At 41.8% G+C, this 22,015-nt stretch overlaps 1 protein-coding gene across 2 annotated transcripts in view; it reads right to left on the reverse strand.

Annotated features, from left to right (window-relative positions):
* The window catches only part of PDE3A (phosphodiesterase 3A), a 1,268,538-nt gene that overhangs the window by 254,738 nt on the left and 991,785 nt on the right, over positions 1–22,015 (reverse strand). For both annotated transcript variants that reach the window (XM_086920567.1, XM_086920572.1), the window contains one exon: positions 9,880–9,965. In XM_086920567.1, the coding sequence (XP_086776693.1) occupies positions 9,880–9,965 (86 nt within the window). The remainder of the gene's footprint in view (positions 1–9,879; positions 9,966–22,015) is intronic.

Here is a 22,015-nt window from a genome sequence, read left to right on the forward strand (position 1 = left end):
TTTTTTTGATGCAACACTTGTTGTTGGTTTGATGCCTGGGATTGGTAAGGTCATTTTGCGATGCTTGTTGTGGCTTTCAAATTTGTATTGGCCAATTTGGGATTTGTAAGTGATTGATATATGAATTGCAATTTGTGTAGGCAGGTAATGGGGAGACTTTTCTCTACTTTGTATAAGATTTGAACGGCACAATGTACAAGCGTACTTTAAGTGCTATTTCACGTATAATATTTGCATATGTTGCAATATTTTTGGCATGCCTGTTTGACGTACACATCGAAGAATGTGTTGCTTTTTGCAAGTACCATAGTGAGATGTGAAGTGTATTAGCCGGCTACCCTAGAGGGAATACCTAAATAGGTTTAGGTATAAAAACAAATTTCTTCCTTGGTGACTTATCCCCATGGAATTCAAATATGAACATAAAACAAACAAGGATCCTAATCTGCGCACTTTTAAAAATGGAGATATGCAGAGCGATTTTTTGGTGTTCTGCCAGCCAAAGCTAGTGAACGTGCACTCAGGTTATATTGAGCTGTTATGTTTCTACTAGTTGATTTAATGCCCATTTGATTCTCCATGTTAGACTAATGTTCTGATTTGTTACCTTTGCCTCAAATTGTAAAGCGCGCTAAAATCCTTCGTGATCAAGTTTGCGCTATATAAAAATGTATAAATAAATAAATAAAAATACCTCTTTCAATATGAGTACACACCCAAAGATATCAACCAAAGCTCTGGCCATCACGGGATACAAACTAAAGCTCTTGCCGTCATGGGGTACAAACTAAAACTCTGTCTGTCCCACTCCATTAGGAAGTTGAATAGCTTTGCTCATACAAAGCAGAGTTGGTTTATTCCCCCAGCAACCCCGCCCCCCTTAAATTCCATCTTCACTTTGAGACATTTCAGGCATGACGTTCACTCCTCATAAGCAGCTGTAAACAATTAACCATGAGCTGTCTCAGCAATACACAAAGCATGCAACACCATAGACTGTCAATATATGATGGCAGTTTTTCACAAGATGTGATTTGTGCTAGGGTTAGACTGGGAAAGGCAATGGGCCCAGGCACCAAATTAAAAGTGGCCCCAATTAGAAAATAAGATAAATAAAAAATGTGGCCCATATTTGCGAATCAGGGCAGTTTAAAAATCGTAAACACAAGCTTCATAGGTATTTTGCAAACGTATGGGAGGCGGCATGCAACACTTGCACCTTTCAAATAATGGTACATTCTACAGTGACAAGCCTAAGTTTGTATTTAAATGTGGTAAAAACCTATGGGACAAATTACTGAAGGCCTGTATTGATCCTACCAATGGAACAATCTTAAAGATTCTTGGCCTTGAACCTTGGCACATTCATTGTGGCAATGGTACAGTGTGTGTACCACCAAAATTCCAAAATCGTTCTCCTTAAATAGCCTGGGAGGATACATTAAACATTTGCCAAACTGCTTAACTCTAAACTTTTATTGCATCCTGTGTCTATTGCATTTCTCATATATTGTGCAAGAGGAAAAGTGGACCCCCTTCTACCAATATGAGTTCCTAGGGCAGGGGCAGCAGCATGAATGTATAGTAAATGGAAAAAACCCATGGCAACTCAAAACTAATAAAAGTTAGGATCCTATCTATATGAAGGGCTCAAAGCAACATACGGGTTGGGTGAATACAAAATACTATTTTATAAATGATAGTCAACAAAGTTAAGAATATTTTAAAGAACACACAAGATTATATCAGCTATCATTATTATGAAAACATACATGAAAAATTATCATTCAACTAACATGAATTACCGCTCTCATATCCAATATTAATCACTACATTCATATCAGCAGTCATACGTAACACTCAAACACAAATAAAAGAGTACACAAAATCTATACAATGGTGAAGTCTCTATAACAATATTCTGAAATTGTTCAGGACCTACCCTAGGGGACACTAAAAGGTTTGGGCCTGTCAAAAGGTTTGTTTTGCCAGATCGAGACAGCAGTTTAAAACTTCACACACAGGCTGCAATGACAGACTTTAGACATGTTTAAAGCGATTCTTAAGTGGGTGGAACACAGTTAGTGACACTTGACCAGGGACTTACAATATAGATAAAATAGATTAAGTATGCTAATTGGGTATTGGGCAATTCTACCATCTTTTAGGGAAAGAACACAAGCACTTTAGCAATAGTTAGCAGTGGTAAAGTGTGCAGAGTCCTAAAGGCAGCAATATTGAAATCAGCAAAACAGGAGGATGGAGCGCAAAAGGTTACGGGAGAACCATGTCAAGGATGCCAGAACTAACACCCTAAAGAAGATTTATAATAACTTTCTGCCTCTTAGGTGCAATAGGTACAGTCTGTTGGGTAATATTTATCACAGATCCTTTGAAAGCTACATTGATTTTTTTTGCAAATTGTTCATGTAAAAAAAGCGTTTCCTAATCGTCTTCTAACGTCTGTTTCCATTCCGCTATTGGAGCCCATATTCATTTGCCCAGTTGCTTTGCCTTCCATCCCCTTTTATCATATAATGCTTTCTCTTGTGTATATATGGCGAGCAATCGTGCCATCCATTGCTGAAACGTTGACGGGTTTGGGTCTTTCCACACGGTTGCGATACACAACCGGCTTACTGTCATTGCTAAGTATATAAATTCATCATAGCGATTTACATGTAATTTTCATTGCATTTTCCCATGCACCTTGGCTAACATATGAAAGTGCTGTACTTCGGACACAACTCACTATTGGATTTAGTCATTCTGCACTCACTGTATGTGTTTAGCAATCACTCTCTGCAAGATATACAAGAATGTGAAACTTTTGCGTGTGAAGAAGCAAAGAAAATGGCTGTCCACCACACCAGTCCAATTTTCCAGCTTCTATCTCCTGGGGTGCTTCCTCCAAGAAATCTAACTGCTATTAGACCGCAGAATTGCACTGCATAACATATTTGCTATCGCAATGTCTTCAATTCTTGAGGTGATGGTCGCAGAAACATCCACATTCAGTCCATCAATAACTTCAAAAAAACATTGAATACAAAAACCTTTGGAAAAATAAATTATATTAAAATGTAGGATGCAATTTTAAAGATTTATGTTGGGCTCAGCACCCTTCAGTGTCTTAGTCCTCACATGGCATTGATTTCCTTTCATCTCTCCTTTTCTCTCCCCATTAGCTGTGGAGCCCTCTTTTTAAATACAGTGGGAGGGCGGACCTTTTTGCTCCTTGGTTGCACATGTGTTCCTGTCCTCTTTGTCTCCATGCCTTACTTAACCGGTCTGGTGTTAGCCAAAACCTTTCAGTTTTACTAAAATTAAATATACAATCTACTTACTTAAAGGATCTTTCAGCCACCTTTCTTCATCCATTGCTCTGTTTTTGTGTGATTCACATTTTGCATCTGCCCACTACAGTAACCAGCAAAGCTAACTTCACTTTGAGTAACTGTAGTTAGCTCTTTCACAATAAGTACATTAATACACAAGGTAGTCCTCTTTATTGCCAGTGTTTTTATTTTTACTTTTGTTGGAAAAAGGCCCTCTCTGAAGGGTCACCCCAAACCTTTTGCCTTCTTCCTCATTTTGAGGATTTGTGTTGTTGGCCTTAGGACTGTGAGCACTTTACCTCTGCTGACCAGTGCTAAAGTGCATGTGCTCCTCCCCTAAACATGGTAACACTTGTATATACGCAATTGGCATATTTAGCTTACTTATAAGTCCCTTGTAAAGTGGCATACCATAAACACAGGGCTTGTAACCAAACTGCTACTACTGCACCTGCAGCACTGATTGTGCCACCCATACAAGTAGCCTTTCAAATTTGTTTCAGGCCTGCCATTGTAGGGCCTGTGTGTGCAGCTTACTGCCACTTCTACTTGGCATTTAAAACCACTTGCCAAGCCTTACACTCCACTATTATTATACATAGGTTACCCCTAAGGTAGGCCCTAAGTAGGCCTTTAGGAAGGGTGCTTTGTTTTAAGTTTTACAATCCATCCATGATTTGCTTGTTTTGCATTGTCATCCCGAGTAGGATGTTTATGTCCAGACGTGGGTCCTGTGCTAACCATGCCATTGGATTCAAGCTAGCCTGGCTAATGAGTGATCATCCCATCATTTGTTCTTTTTACCTTTAGAAAGTGGATATTTCTCTGCTCGTATTGTTCTGTGTGTCAGCAGCCTGTCTCCAATACATGTCTGGAGAGGGTGACAGCTACACTTTGTGCATCCCCTTTAGACAGCCACAAACATAGGGATGGTAGGTGTGACAGAGAACTCATCTGCATTTATCTGCAGCTCTTTCTGGGCTTGAAGAGAGGGTGAGTTGACACTTACATCTGATTCCCATACAATGGGCTAATTACCCCCTAAGGATATGCTGGGGCCAGGGCTGAGAAAAAAAGGGGCGTGTGCACTTCAGGGGCCTGATTTGAAGTCACTCCCACTTCTAATTCACAACTGGTTATAGGTACGGGGCCTCTGACCCTACCAAGACAATCCACCACTGTACCTGTGAATAACTCTGCCAGGAGTAAAAGACTACTGTGCCACAAGGATTGCCACTCTGCATGACTGCTGCTCTGGAAAAAGCACTTTTCTGCTTTGCTGTGCCTCCCTACTGCTCTCTGCCTTGATGAGGACAAGAACTGGACCCATCTGACTTGAACCCAGAGTGATTCTAAGGGCTTGCTGGCCTGCCCTCTGTTATGAAGTCTCACGGCCATGAAAGACTTACGACAAATCTGCAACAGCACCTGGTCTCTGCCATCTGTGAGTTCTACCTTGCCAAGTGGTGCCAATCCAATTCTGCGCCCTTGAATATGAGCTTCTGCTGGACAGAACCATCAAAATCAAAGCAGTAATGACTTCGCGTTGATTGGAACTGAACCATTGCTCTTGGATACCAATGCAGAAGCTGATAAACGACATTGCTTCTACGGACTGCATGACTTGATGATGACGCAGTGCGTGCATAGTGAAGGGGTTCGTCAACTAAGCCTTCATTATCTGCATGAATCGGAAATGGCACATGAAGTCTCTGATGTTGATGCTACCTTCATCTAAGGTACTTTTTTAACAGAACCTGCTGGAGCCCTGTAGCCAGCCTACCCTCCAACACAGTCAGCCTGTAATTTGGATTTACCTGGTCCAGCGTGACCTTAAGTAACATCTAAGAGCTATTTATTTCTAAGGACTACATTGTCATTTAGTTCCTATAAAACCTATACAGGATCTGAAAATTCAGACAGAATACACTGTGGATTGGTGTCATACTGATTCTGAACACCCCCACTGGGTATGTTGGCCTTTTTGTATCAGCTAGCTCACTGTGCCACTAGAATCTCCTCTTACCAATGAGAGAATAGTTCTTAACAACCATCGAACATGACAACCCTGATCCCTCAGAACAAAGGAAACAATACTTCTTTTTGCTCAGTCACTCGTGCTTACTTAGTCTGCCTTAGAGAGACACACAGAATAAACAGGAGGGGTGTTTTCATTATGTATTTATTGAACAGTTGTTATTCTGGTGTAAAATAGATGAGCTGCAACAACCATTAGACAGTAGCATATATATAGGATTAGAAGCACTATGACTACTTGCGGTAATAATGAAAACATACAAGTATATAAAATGCATGATAATAAAAAAAGCGTACTCCTACGATGCCTCCCTAACTAGATGTACCTAAGTGTACGTAGCATGTGTTTAGGTGTTAAGCCAAGAATCCCTCTAGGATAAAGTCAACCCCATTACCTGAAGTGAGAGACTGTGGGACCCCATCCTAGTCTCGAATTGGACACCCCGCGAGGGATGTTACATCACTGCGAGCTGGAGTATCTGCAACCAGGAACCTCAACGTCTCTGGTCAGTGTGTCGGCCCGTAAATCCTGGTCTCCTCTGTCTATCTTAGAAAGATGTGATGTTTATATACCCATGGGTCTCCCCAAAGGTCTTACCTCACTGTATTACTGTGTCGGTCTTAGGATGAAGTCGGGAATGAACTTTGTACATAGATGTTACACAGGAGATGTTAGTCCTGCTGCACGTCCAAGAATCCTCATGCATAATGTATGAGATTTCGAATTAGGGAAAACCCATGTTCTGAAAGCAGCCCCTGTAAACCGTTATAAGTGTAATGCAGGGAAGAATATAGGTGAGGGGTTATAAAGATACAGGGTCATGTATTAGGGTACCTATGTGGAATATAACACCCACTCCTCTTCCGAATGGACGACATAGTGAAATTCTGCACGTATTACTAGGTTGACTAGATAATGGTATGCTCATAGCTACAAAAACTATTAGTTTTAGCTTAAAAGTAATTAAAAGCTCTAGAAAAAATATTTAAAAAATTTAAATAGGAAATTGTCACTCAAGCCATAGCTCTAATGTGTCCTTAGGTATAGTTTGAACTACTACAAGCATTTGCAGACCATGCATGCCCAAAAAGAATGTCAACTTTGTTTTGGAGTTCCACTTTTAGTTTGTTTTTTAAAAAGTCGAATTTCTTCCAGCACACAACGGGCCAAATGAGTCAAATGTTTATGTGTCCTGGCTGGTAGATGCAACATTATAGTTGCCTGCCTCTGAGGTTCCGTGAATTCTGAACCTGGGTCATAAAGGTCGTGGTTCTGTTACGAATTTGGTAACAGCGAACCGTAAACAGTGAGTTCAGCAAGTATGAGTGTTTTCATCATGTTACACCAATGGATTCACTGTGTATTTGAAGATTTCGTTCTGAACCATGGGTTCCATTTTGTGCATTGCAGCCATTTTGTGGTTGCCCTCACATAGGCTTATGACTGTGGCTGAACAAGTCTCTGGGACACATGCACCTTAGCTTAAGTTTGTGCTGACTTCTGTTTGACCTGAACGAACTGACTCCCTTGCCCGAGGCTGACCTCGTTGAGCCAGTTCCTTGTTAGGCAGCTGGTCAGATAGAGATCAAAGGGCAGGACATTGTTGAGTTTATTGTACACGCACACACCCCTTTATCTTGCTCCTATCTGTTTCTGTTCCTTTTTTATGGTCTATTTATGATGTGGGCTGCGGGCCCTTTTATTATGGGTTTTGTCCAGCTTGTCTAGAGAAGAATGTTTATCTTGGGTTTGTTTGATGATTAATTATGGGCTTGACAACTGAAATGTGGGTTTGTCATCATATAATGCTTTGGTCATGTATACATGGGATTGCTCAAACTGTAAATAAGGAATGTTGGAGTTTTTGCATGCTTGCAAAAGCTAGGACTGCCCCTTACTTTTGTGCTGAGTCATGTAACCCTAAAACATATAAAAGGCCTCTGTCCTCTGTATTCATCAGACTACCTCATTCAGTTACTACAGTTTCTGTGTGACGTGGCCTCATTTATTAAATTTAATAAAGATGTCTTTTCATATTTCATCTTCTGTGCCAAGTTCTTTATTGATATTAGTAAGACCCCTGAGAATGAAGATTTTCAATTTCCTCACCTCCGCCGACGACGGTCCCTGTAACACCTCGCAGATTTTGACAATTGAGCACAGATGATCTTCCGTACTTGCCATCTTTCCTTGTTCCTTTGTTTCTCCCATTCTTTTTTTTCAGCCTTTCTGTTTTCTTTCCTTCTTTTTCCTTTTCATTCTCTATCACTCTCTCTTGGTGTCCTATTCTGTTTCTCTTTCTTTCTTTCTGTCTTTCTTTCTTTCTTTCTTTCTTTCTTTCTTTCTTTCTTTCTTTCGTTCATTCTTTCTTTCCTTACATTTTCTTTCCTTCATTTCTTTCCATAATTTGTTTTCTTACTTCCCTTCATTCTCTTTCCTTTTTTCCTTTTTATTCTTTGCTTCCTTTTTGCTTTCTCTCATTCCTTACTTCCTCTCTACTTTCTTTCTTTCTTTCTTACCTTCTGTCTTTCTTTCTTTCTTTCTTTCTTTCTTTCTTTCTTTCTTTCTTTCTTTCTTTCTTTCTTTCTTTCCTTCTCAAAACCAAGAGGCTGGCAGTCAATGGCATAACAGTTGGCTTTTTTAGGTCTGTGTTAGCATAGACCTTTTGTTTGTATTGAAATTATGGATGACGCATTTATTTATAGGGGTTTTCAGCTACACTTCATCCATTTGTCTGTGTAGTTTTTCTCCAACCCACTCAAGAATGCATTAAGGAGCAATGTGTCAGCTCACTTCAGCCATTGGATTACTTTACTATGAGTTCATTTTGCCCTGTCACAATAAGCAGATGCACACATAAAGTAATTCCCTTCAGTGCCAGGGAGTATTACAGTAATGAGTGCCTTTTTAAGACCAAAAAACATTTTTGATGAGCCCCTGAACAATAACTTTTTTAAAAACCATGACAAAGAGTTTCTAAATGGACAGACCTATTGGCTTTACCAATGACTGTTTTCATAATCCCTTCACCGGTAAGTCCCACTCACAGCCTGCTGCCTTGTTTTTGTTTTATTTTTTAGATCTCGCCTATGCAGCTGGTTTTGTAGATGGTGCAGGCTGGCAATGGAGTTCAACCAGAATAGGTGTAATATGAACATATTTCTGTAGAGCCTGGTTAGGAAGTTCTGGTTGATAAGCTTGTAGCTTTAGAAATGTTATGGTTAAATTATTTGGGATAGTAGGTTGTATGAGGCATTCAGAGGCATACCTGTATGAATTATTTTTATCTTGCCTGCTGGAGTTGCCTTTGTGGCAGGAGATGACATTCAACAATTGGGAGCTCCTATTCACAGATAACTCAATTTACCTTCAAGCCATCTCAATGGTATCCCAGGTATTTTGAATTTGCTAAAAATACTGTGGAAAAACGTTTCACAAATCTTTAAATCAATTGTCACAGACAAGGTAATTTTTGTAGCTGAGTGCTACAAAAGCATTGCACCTGGTTAACAAAGGGTGACTTTGTACTGAAGGCCCCTGGTTGCATTACAGAACACATGCCCTGCAAATAAGGACAAAAAGTGTTTCCTACTCAATAGCATACCTCCATAACATCATTGGTTTATCTATATAGAAATTATCCAATTTACAATGCTTAGTATCCAAACCAGTTTTCGTATCTGAGATGTACGTCTACTGTTGTAATTTCAAATTATACTGATGTTTAATTTTAATGTCTTTTATGTGTTACTGTCCCAGGTTTTAAAACTGCTCCATGGTCTTACCGTACAGACTCTTAATGGTGCATGTTTTATCCGACTGAAAATAAACTTATTTACAACTATCTTCCGTTTTCATTTGTTGAACAAAACATTGATACACAGCTGTAAGAATCAACTAGTTAATGTAATCACATGGAAAAGAAATAAAGTTGTCCCCAACATCAATGTGTCCATAAAATCAGGAGTTCCTTCATGAATTAAGCAATCTGTGGTCATTAAAACTGAACCTCAATCACACTTTTTCTCCCAGGAGATTCCTCAAGAACATATTTCAAGGGTCTCCCTAAGTTTTATAGTAAGAAGGAACATAACTATCAATAACTATCAATAGCGCAGCAGATGCAGTGGCAACGGGGACAAGGGGAGTAAGAGGATCGCTGCACCCCAGTCCTTGTTGTTTATTACTGAACCAGATGTTATGGGGACCAGTGTCCCTTTCCATGCATCCGTGCCTGTGTTATCCTTACTAACACACTGTTTGATTACCCATCCCTGTTTGCTGATGAAATGGGAATTTAATTTCACGATATAAGGCATCTGATGTTTCGGTGACCATCTTTCTTTTTCTATGTTATATCATTTAGCAAATAAATGATTGCTCAGATACAATTCAACACTTTTTGAGTAATTAAAACCCCTAGCCAACACGGGCGATTAGGTCAAATGTCAAGCTGGTTCCATTTGAATAGTAACACACATTTATTTATAACTAATGGATTACCTGTTCTGCTTCTAGAATGTGTTTCTGTATCACTTCTGTCCGGCACCCTTTCGGCTGGGTTAATGTGATTGTATGGTCGTCCACAGCTGCAAAAAACATTAAATGTTAGATAGGTATGCTTCTAGCTATTGTACGTTGGCACAGTCCCCATATAGAAAATAAGATGTACCATGAATTTCAAGGTTGCAGCATATTTTTTTAAATTGTGACACTAACTTTGTGCATTGAATACATCCTAATGTTATGATGTAGCATAACACGACATAAAAAAAGATTTGACAATAAAACAATAATGTGCATTTTGCACACACTATAAAAACAACACAGAGACTTAAAAGATGTACCAGCACTGAAAAGTGTGCTTGGATTGTAGAAATAGAAGGTACAATGATCTTAACATGTTATTAACGGATTACCTTGATACTTTAGCAAAGTCGTTACACAAGATTATTGATGGAAAAGTTTTCTGTGATGCAAAATAACACAAATTATTAATATGAAGCTGTATATCTATGTAACAAATGAGTCTTTTTGTTTCGTCGTAATTTTTTATTGGAATAGAACCATACATCATATGCACATTTTGGAACAAAAGTATATAAACAATAAGCAGTACAATGCAAGTAAGGAGGGAGGGGGGAAGAAAAGGCTACAGGGAAAAGGCAAATTACAATTAGGACTGATAAAACCAATATCCTTAGTGCCGGATATCCCCCTATATATGTCGGGTGTCAAAGAGCCATCGGGCCAGAGGTCTACTTGGAGGAGGAGAAGCGAGGGTCCAGACAGCCAGTCACCATGGGGGTGAGAAGATGTGCCCCTGATAACCAGGTGGTGTGGACACTAGGGCCGGTGGTGCATGCTGGAGAAGGGGAGGGACCCCGTGGAACCAGGCAAGTGTGCTCCATGACCAACCGTCAAGAGAGGAAGGATGGGTTCCCTGCAAGAATGCGTGAAAAGTGATGGAGATTGTGGCGTGGGTACTCACGCCGAAGAGGTCCATGTATCTGTCCACAAACCTACGTGTTTGGGGTGAAGGGGAGAAAGGGGTGGTCAGGGGAAGAAGCGGGGGTCGGCAGGAAGGGGGTGTATGGGGGAAGGGGGACATGGTGGGGGATCAGAGTAAAGGAGGAGACCAGGAAGGAGGCGGCAAGGGAATAGGAGGGGCTTGGTAGGGGCGGGTGAAAGGAAAGAAAGGAAGGAAGGGGGAATGGAGCCATGAACAAATAAGTCTTACATACTTTTTTCTTTTATAGAGTTTTATATAGCGCGAACTAGACCCGAGACATCAGGTATCAGAGTACTTTACATGAGCACCAGTTTTCTTACAGACAGACACATTATTTTTTTGTTAGGCACAGGAAGATTAAGTGATTTTCCCATAATAACAGGATGTTGAGCGTTGTTGCCGAGACTCGAACAGCTTCGAGGTCGACAGCTCTAACCGAAAGGTACATCCTCTCCCAAATATGATTGTGCAAATATTAATGATGACATTTAGTATCTCTAATGCCTTCATTGTAATCCACCCTAGCAAATGCAAATCTGGGGCAAATAAAACATTTTACATTGTATGTGAGTGAAACTTAACGCATAAATGCTTGACATTTTCTAGAGCCTTTGATTTCCTAAAATGAAATTATTATAATTATTTTTAGGAATAATTTACATGTATATTTATGAAATTGTGATGGTATGCCATAATTACATTGAACATTTCTAAGCAATAATAACCGAAAATGTTACAATTATTTCCTCACATGATATGCTTGATTTAAATAATTATGCTTGAACTCAATTATGAGTTTCTTTTACTAAATAAGAAGTGCTGACTTTAAAATGCATTAAAATGGCCTTTTTCCTTAAGCTGCATTGATTTCATAGCCTGGTAATAGACTTTTGTGGTGTTTCCTTAAATGTAGCGTTACCTGTCCTCTTTTTACGCAACATTTTTAAATCATTGGGTACTTTTTTCATATTTTGATGTGAGTGAATTAATGGGAACTTGACCGTTTGACCTAATATATGAAGAGCAACACAGTAAATACGCTGGTTGTCATCTAACGCGTGAGGACAGATGGACAGTCAATTCTCATGGGCAACATGGGAAAATATGTTGGAGTTCCAATTTAGTACCCGATGAGTGGAAAATTGGTCACTTGATGACACTGTATTTTTAATTGTGTGGGAATTCGTTTTGGGGGTGGTGTAAAACGCTGGGCAGGCGGGGACTCAAACCGGGCTTTCACTGCCTGATTTATATTCTCGAGCCGCCATTTTTCCTCCTGTGGGGCGGTCTAGTCACTCTGGAGGAACTAAAAAGGCACGCTGTGCTAGCGAGCAGCGGGCGCGCCGTTGGCGCGCCAAAGGCAAGCCCATCTGCGCCCGTCTGCGCCGCGGTAGCGCCGGGAGCACAAGATGCTGCCCATATGCTGGGAGGTTACAGCGGTAAGAATGCATCAAGACTTAAATATAGCAGGGACAATCTTATGAATATTGGTAACCAAAGCACATGTCTTCTTCCGATGAAGCTATCGACAGACTCAGTGCATCTGCGTTGTAACAAGTGCAATTGGAGGGGGACTTGCAGTGGGAAAGAGGAAAAGGTCGCAACTGAAAATGACCGTACTCCTATACCAAAATGCGCCCAAGCAGATAGGACCGGGGACAAGCTTAAGGCTATTCTCATTAATGCTAGATCCATAAAGAAACATGAAGATCAAATCTATGACCTACTCTCAGATGCCAAGCCGGATATCCTGTTTATTACCAAGACCTGGCTGCATGAGGGATCTAACCCCATTCTGACGAATGCAATACCCCCAGAATATAGGATTATTAGGAAAGATAGATCTGGTAGCTGAGGACGTGGAGTTGCAATTATATTTAACAACTCCCTCCCATGCTCAATTATATCTATCTCTGGTCTTGAAGATGCAGAAGGCTTAGGTTTTTTGATATCAGTCTCTGCCCACCAGTCAGTTGCCGGGGTAATCATTTATAGACCACCGGGCCCGCCCGGCCATTTTCTGGAGACCATCGGTCATGCCATAGAACCGATTGTGACCAGATTTAGCCAGTGTATGGTTCTTGGAGATTTTAACCTTCACTTTGATCAAAAGGAGGCAACTGACTTTAAGAAGCTATGTGAATGCCTGGATATTTTCCGCTTGTTGCCCTATGTAACATCTCCTACCCATGAGAAAGGTCACACTCTGGACCAGATTTTCTCTACAAGCCGTATTGTTCTTGACAACCCCCTCCCTATTATATGGTCCGACCATTTGTTGATCACGTTTTTGTTGGAGAAAGATCTGATTGAGACGCGATCTAAGAGCAGAGATAAAACAAAAGAATTTAGATACTTTAAGCTTATTACCCATGATTCCCTGACTGAAATATTAGGTCACTACCCCATACCTGGAGAGGGGCTTCTGGAAGACGATGTTTCTGCCCTTGAAAACTGGCTGCAGAAGTGGGCATTGCATCTTGCTCCCTTAAAGTCACGCAGTGCCTCGCGAGAAATTATTTCTGCCCCCTGGTTTACAGATGCACTGTGAAAAAGCAAGAGTGCTTGTAAATGTTTGGAACGTGTATGGAGAAGAAGTTTTGACCCGAAGAGTAAACATATATATAAACAGGCACTTAAAGTACATTATCTTAAGGTATGCGACGAGAAAAAAATATATCTGACCACTAAAATTGACATGGCCAGAAATAGTAGCAGGGAACTCTTTAGGATTGTAAAAGATTTTTCCTCTCCTAAATCGATTCAGAGTCCTTTTGCCCCCACGCTTGAATGGACCACTCAGATTGCAGATTTTTTCTATGATAAGATCAAGACCATTCAGGAAACCTTTGCTATTCCTGTCTCATTGAATCAGAATGAGGGGTGTTCTCTGAGGGAGGACCGGATCGGGCCTCTCTGTTGGAGTTCCCTCCGATGTCACTGGACACCTCACTCTTCATTATGAAGGCACTTATATCGGGGTCCCCTGTGGATCCATGTCCAGATAGTATATTAGCATCTGTTGCGGAAGTTCTAACCCCTGCCGTAAATAAAGTCCTGAACCTCTCCTTGTCAACCGGCCCCTTCCAGCCCTGTCACTACTGTTAAAAATCTTGGAGTTATGCTGGATTCTGATCTTTCTATGAAGTCACAGGTGCGGGCTGTGGCTGGTACATGCTTCAGGCTGTTAAAAATGATGAGCCATTTCCTCCCATTACTGCCACTGGCCCATAGAAAGACGGTGGACCAATCCTTGATACTGTTGAGGCTGGACTATGGGAATGTGCTTCATGTAGGAATCCCAAAATACTTATTGAACCGACCTCAGGTTGTCCAGAATTCGTCCGCCAGAGCAATTTCTGTGGTCGGGCCTAGAACACACATGACGAGCACTTGAGATCACTTCACTGGCTATCAGTAAAACACAGAGTTGAGTTAAAATCTCTGGTGTTAGCCTTTAAGGGGTTGCACAACAGTGGGGCACAGTACATCAGAAAAAGAATTATTCCTTACATTCCAGCTAGGATCTTGAGGTCATCTGCCCAACATTTGTTGTTAATACCTAAATTCTGTAGGGTAAGGAAGGGGAGTGCTCCTTCCAGGTGGTAGTGAGTAGCCTATGGAACTCGCTACCTCTACCCTTGAGACAAGAAACTGAGCTCTTGAGCTTCAGATGCCAATTTAAGACCTTGCTGTTTCAGCAGTAATGAGATCTAGGTAGGAGTGGTCAATTATCGGTGTTGCTCTTTCCAGGGTCTCTTTTCTTTTTTCCTTAGCGCCGGGACACTCCTTGGAATAGCCGTGCACTTGTACAAATGCCCCATAACATTAACATTAACATTAACAATGCAAATCCCCAGCTCCAGTCAATCTTAAACCAGATAGTGAATTCTCAAAAAGGCAACGGCACAAAGAAAGATAACACAAGAAAATGCTAACTTTGTAAAAGTGGCATTTTCAAATACACAATTTACTTTACTAAGATGTGTGTTATTAGATTCTGAGTTCAGAAAGCCTAAACTCCATTTCTTAACCATATCCCAATGGAAGGTTACACTTGTAAGATGTTGGACTGCAGCTCTCATGTTAACTTATGAGACTGACAACCTTTCAATAGTGAAAAACGAAATGCACTGCATTTCACTATCAGGACATATAGAACACACTATTATATGTCCTAACTTTAATTTACACTGCACCATGCTCATGGGGGTGTCTTGGTCCTACCTTGGGGTACCTTATATGCAAGAAAATGGACAGTTAGGAACTGGCAAGTGAGTGCACTTGTCAGGCTGGCATGGTAGTTATAAACTGCACACGTAGACACCACAGCGGCAAGTCTGAAACACATTTGAAAGTCTACGGTATGGGTGGCATACTCAGTGCTGCAGGCTCACTAATAGCATTTGGTTTACAGGCCCTGGGCATACAGTGCATTTTACGAGGGACTTCCAGTAAATCAAATATGCCAATCATGGATTACCAATCATAATCACAATTTACACAGAGAACATATGCACTTTAGCGCTGATCAACAGTGTTAAGTGTGCAGAGTCCTAAACCTTACTTAAACAGGGTCAGAAAAATAGGAGGTAAAAAGGCAAAACATTCCGGGATATACCTGCAAAAAGGGCTAGTTGTAACATTCCCCTTGCTGATGTACTTTCCTACTGGACGATTTGGAGCGGTCTGGTGAGCGACCAGACTTGTTCCTGATTATAGCTCCATTACCCTTGTTCATGCCCATAGCTTTTCCTTAGTTGACTTTAACTTGATCCCTTTACCCATGCTACAGGAACTTCATTGAACCATCCTCCTGCCTTCAATTTGGCAAGGCCTGCTTTGGAAATTGTCTTTCCAGGGTAGTGCAGGCCAAAAGCTACAAAGAGCTGCGTGATCTCCTGAAAGGATTTGATTTCTACTGACAGCATTGTGAGCAATATCCCTATGGAATGAAACTTGAACTAATGCACATATGGAAGTCATCTACTCAATATCCAACCCCGTATTTAACTTACCATAGTGGGAGGGGGCATTGAGTGAAGGCAGAAGAAAATTGACTGCATCATCATCCACTAAGTTAAGGTAGATAATCTCAGCTTCAAGGAGAGATGATGGAAGCTGAGATGGTTTACTGAACAGTCTATAGAGAGAGACAGTGAGAGAGAGATGCTAAAAAGATGATGGTCTACTGAAACCTTAGGTTCACCTACAAGTAAGGACTGTACCTGGTAATGTGATGGAAGCAGGATCACTAGCACAGGTAGATTAGCACCAGTCTGGGATTTAATAAAGAGATGCATGTGGAAGATTCATTTTGGGGACAGTATCCATTGGGGAAAAGTAAGGCTGTAAATGGAAGCATAGTCCTACATGTCACACTGAGCCCTATAAAGAAATAGGAACTTTTCGAATCTTTAAATATCATAAAACCTGGACTGGATATTTTATGAATAATCTTTCAAGACACATTTGGCAAGATGCATCCAATACAGTTCATTAATGGCAGTGCTATGGGACAAAAACTGTAAGCAAATGTCCCTAACAAATTCAACCATAAACCATGGACCCTAGACTGTGGGTGTTGTTACCTGAAGGCGAAGATTTGACCATTTGAGTTCATGCAAATGGCAAACAAATCTACCCAATGTGGTCCACCTGCAATGGAAATATTGTTGGATCACATGAGTGCTGATTTTCCATTCATGTGATGGCTTATGCAACATTTCACCAGGAGGAGAACCTGATGACAAATGACCGTATGCTTATTCTGTGTTGGCATGTCATGCGTGCCCCCTTGTTTTAGACAGCAGCACATAGTGCTCATGTAAAACACTTACAGCACTAGCTGAACTGCTATTAGTTTAACCCCTCCCCTGCTGGTGACGAAACCATTCTGTCATCAGCCGCAGTCGCGCTGTGCTGATGACGGAGCGGTTCCGTCACAGCTTGCTCGGAACGCCTGCGCGGCGCGGATTCCGCGCCTGCGCGGCGCGGATTCCGCGCCTGCGCTGAGCGTTCTATTGAGCGGGCGGGGCCGTGCGTAACCGCTCCGTCATGAGCACAGCGCAACCGCGGCTGGTGATGGAGCGGTTCCGTTACCAGCATGCGCCTGCCGCGGGGCCGCCCCACCCCCTTAGCACTGCGGCGGAATAGCCGCCGCAGTGAAGGGGTTAAGGACACTACTATATAGGCAGGGTTGGCCCTAGGTGGTGTGCTGCCTCATGTAAGCTCCCCAGCCTGTGGATGACACATCTCTGTTTGTCACTTGTGGCGGGTATTTGAGAAATTCCCTGTCCATTCCCTGTCCAGTAATAAGTTCTTGTTGTTACACCATGGCAGCTTGTGCCAAACCCTGGGCTCCACCAACACTAGATCCTCTGACCACCTGGCCACCTGTGACCACTAACTCCTAAGGAGCTGTTGCAGAGGTTGCATGTACAGTCAAGTATTTGGTACAAACATAATACAAGATGCATTAATTGCCAACAGTTTCATTATCATTCTCACTGTCAGACGACAAGATGTATGGTAAAGAGGAAACAACCTATTAACCTATGGAATGGCAACACTCTCTCTTTGCTCGGATAGACTTGGCCTGTAAGCTATTTTGAGCATGGTTGTGTCTGTTGGAGGTAGAGGTGAGATTTTTTTGAATTTACAGTAAATGTCAGATTGCTGAGGGTTGAGAGGGATTGTTGAATGTAATTGAAGCACTGAGTATGAGTGAGGCACTACACTCAGAGTTGCTCTTTACTAGCTAGTCATTCAGGTAGGGAAAGACATGAACCAATGTGTGGCAAAGATGTGCTGCTACTCTGCTAGGTATTTGGTAAATACTGTGCTGGGTGAATGTGGAAGTAAGCGTTCTTGAGATCGGGGGTTGCCTTTTAGTCCCCAACCTATATGAGCATAATGACAAAAGTTGTCATCTTAAATTGATGTATGTTTGAGCGGTCGGAGGTAGAACATCGATCGCAACAACCTATCTTTCTTGGGATTAGACAGTACAGGAATACACTTCCATCATGGTGTGGTGGAACGGGTTCAATTAATCCCATCTGAAACAATAGCTGCACTTCTTACTACAGCAGCCTTTTGTGTTCTTCGTTGATGCTGTTTAGGAGTGTGGGATATTAGGTGGCCTGTAAGGAAATTTCAGGTAATAGCCATGGGCAGCGACTGAAAGTTACCTTGTATCCAAAGTTATGACCTCACCTTGGCAAATTGCCTAATCCTGCAACCTCAATATTTGGGTAGGATGTGTGCTTGGCCTTAAAAATACACACAAAATAAAAAAATATACCTTATCTTTAGTAATCTAGCACTACTACAAGCTAAACTCACTTTAACCATGAAATGGCGTTAAAACATGTTCAGCAACTTCATGGCACAATACATTAATCTGCTCATCTACTGTGGCTCAAAGAGATGAAAGGTCTACGCAAGCACCCTATCTCCATCAGATGGAATGCAATCCTCATTCCTTTCCATGGAGAAGTTCACCTCCTCGGCACCACCCCCTCTGCTTGGGACAACTCCTGGTGGCCCCCGCCCTCTGAAACCCACCCACTGCAACGGTCCACGCATGCAACCTAAGCATCATACTCGACTCTTAACTCACCATGAATCACCAGGTCAACGCTGTATCCTCTGCATGCTTCAACATCCTCTGAGTGCTGCGCAAGACACTGAAGTGGATTCCCCCGACTCCAGGAAAACCATCACCAATGCACCCATTACCAGCAGGCTGGACTACGCCAGTGCCCTGTATGCCAGAATCAGCAACAAAACTCCTCTGCAAACTCCAGATCGTCCAGAACCCCTTACCCAGACTTATCCTCGATATCTCACAACACGACCACATCACCCAACACCTCCGTGACCTTCACTTCCTCCCTGTCAAAAGAAGTATAATGTTCAAGCTGCTCACACACGCCTACAAGGTCATGCACAACATCAGACCACAATACCTCAGTGACTGAATCTCATTCCAAGCCCCCAAGAGAAACCTATCACAGGATAAGAGCAGGTGGAAGATCCTTCTCCTACCTAGCAGCCAAGTGCTGGAATGAACTCCTCTTCACCTCTGACAGAGCCCGACAATGCAACAGTTCAGGAAGGACCTCAAGATCTGGCTCTTCGCCTGACCCCACCTGAGTTGCCCACTCCTCCCCTAGCACCTTGAGACCCTCATGGGCGAGTTGTTCACTTTACAAACCCTGATTGAAACACTGATTGATTCAAAATTTAAATAGGGACAACTCCCTTCCCCCTTTATCTCAACATATAATCAAAACAAGTGCTAATGAGGGACATTCGCCTCCCTAAACCTGTTAGCATCAGCTGCCCAGGCCCTATAATGAACCAATATTTAATCTGACCCCCTCCAGCTTTTCAGATTTGATTGCTCTAACTATTGTTGGGATTGCTGTGTTACACTCTCCTCCAAAAAAGCCTTGATGTTGTTGAAAAATTAAGGTTATGAAACTGGCACAAAACCCAGTTCGCTGTATAAGCACCGCAAGATGAAGAAATTAAATACTTTGATCATCTGCTGAAGAGCAAAATAAGAACTGTAATGTAACAGTGTACTGATGGATATACAATGTATCTAGCATGTACCTGTTGATTTTTCTGTTCTATATTAAAACATTTATACTTTTTTACAGATACCAATAAAAAGATTATAAAAAAAATATGAGGGTATTTGGTTTTGGTTGAGTGAGGGGCATGGAAACTCAAAGGGAAAGAGATTGAAAATATTTTTAGAAGTAGTGTTTGAAGAAGCCTTCTTCCAAAACATGAAAGTATTAAATCTGGCTGCAATAGTAACTTTTCTTCGAGAACAAATTTGTTTTTTTGTGAAAGTTCACAGGATTCTGTGGGTTAACGATTTTGGGGACCTTTCACTGATTTATGGTTTGCTTTCTAAAGGTTTCTTTGAATTGTGAACCCCTAGGGAATTGTTAACCATTCGTGAAATTCTGTGTTTCATGACATGGTTTTGGCACCTTCACCCTCTCCCCCTTTCTTGGAGCGTGGAAGCAATATTCTCTGAACCACAGCTGTTTCACTAGCACATCCTGGGGAACAAACAAAACGCGTTCATCCATGACATGTAAGGTGGAGTAAGGCAGTTTAAAACTCAGCTTCCAGTATCCTCGAGAAAATATTTAGTAAGGATTTTGGGAGACCGTGGTAGCATTTTGCTTTATTAAAGGTAGAACCAGATATTTGAAACACCGTGGGTGAGTTTCAGCTATAATGGAGTGACTGACTTGGACCTGAGTAGGGGGCTTGGACAAGATAAACTGGAGAGAGTAGCCGGATGGGGAGTGGGATTTAAGTAGGTGGGGATGTCAGTAGTGAGGGGTTATATGACGTTACCACGAATTCCGTTGCAACGCATGCCTTTTCCACGCATGCGTTACCACGGAATTCGTTTTCCCCTCATCATCTTTACCACGTCGCTCTTACGTCGTAAAGAGGAAGCGGAAGTTTATTCCGCTTCCTCTCTTACGACGCTGTTTTCTTCGGCACGTCGGGATCGTTTTTTTATGGGGGGGAGACCCTCCCAACCCCCCTTTTTAATCCTACGGTTTTTTTTTGTTCGTGGAAGAGACGATCGTTGAAGGCATACGCGTTGGAAAGACGTTTACGTGGTAAGTGCCTCGTTGTAAACGTTACGCGTAGTACTGCCTTCGTTGTTAATGATGTTTCCCGTAGTGAGGTTGCCTCTAACTGATGGTTATCCTAGAGGAGAGATACAGTGCAAATTCCTTGGCTGACAGTGAAATGTTAATGAATCTATTTCTCCCATTGAATTCTATTGATGCCTGAACTGGCCTCTATTGTCATGAATGGGACTAAATGTCAATAGACGTTGTTTTTCTTTGCCTATCTGAAGCATGGTGAAAGAACTATGGCAGGCAGCTAGAGCTGACAAAAATGTTGACAACTTGCATGTAAGAGCAGCTTACTGGCAGTGTATACTCCTGTGTCACACAAGACCAGTCCCTGTTTGCAGAAGCCCACGGAGGAGTTGGGTTTGTGCATACAGGAATCAGGAGGTGTGAGACTAGCCTTGAAATTGGTAGTTCCCTGCCTGAATTGGGAGGGTTGGCATGTATGGTTACATGGTGCGTGCTAAGTAACCAAGTGAGGTTGTGGAGTGGTGGGAGTGAAAGAGTTGGGGAGGTCAGTAGTGAGGGTTGCTCTAGCTGATGGTGATCCTGGAAGAGAGATCCAGTGCAAATTCCTTGGCTGACAGTTAAGGGTTAGTGATATGTGTTCATGGTGGGGAGTAAGTTACCGGCATACATGCCAACATTTTAGAAGAAGAAAGTGGGAGATTCTTTTAAAATAATCGGGAGAAAGTATTTCTCCCATTGATTTCAATTGAGGCCTGAATCAGCCTCTATTGTCTATTGTAATATATGAGACTAAATGTAAATATACATTGTATTTCCTTGCCTGCCAAGAGCATGGAGAAAGCACTATGGCAGGCAAAGAGAACTGACAAAAATGTTGTGTACTGGCTTGCAGGAGCAGGTTACTGGCAGTGTATACTCTCATGTCACACAAGACCAGTACCTGTCTGAAGAAGCCTGCTTAAGCATACAGGAATCATAAGACTAGCCTTGATTTCTGTTGTCTTCCACCTGAATTGGGAGGGTTGGCATGTATGGTTACGTGCTAGAAATTGGTGATTTAGTGTAACCCTAAGTCGTGTTGTAGTCCTATAAAATTCTGATATTGCTGGTTTTATAGCAACAGTCTCTATATTGGTTCATACTGGTAAATAATAGGACAATTATAATGGGCAAGTGTAACAAAAGGGCCCTGAGGTGGGGTGATCATGAACTTCAGCAATGGGTAGTTAGGCCACTGATGTTACACTTTTTCTTCAGATCCAATTAACATCTCAGGTTTTGGTTGAAACCAAATGGTGACTTCAAGGTTTGGTTAAGTAAGAAACAAGTAAACCTGGGTCATTTTGTGGTAATTCTATTTCCCCTTACTTAGCAAAACCAAAGGGGATGATAGACGGAGTGTTGAACTTTGCAAGCACTTAACCCAGCCAACTGATCTGGGTTCAATCCATCATCATTCTTTAGCTCACTC

Source organism: Lissotriton vulgaris, chromosome 1_1 (assembly GCF_964263255.1).
Source record: "Lissotriton vulgaris chromosome 1_1, aLisVul1.2, whole genome shotgun sequence".
NCBI classification, from domain to species: domain Eukaryota; kingdom Metazoa; phylum Chordata; class Amphibia; order Caudata; family Salamandridae; genus Lissotriton; species Lissotriton vulgaris.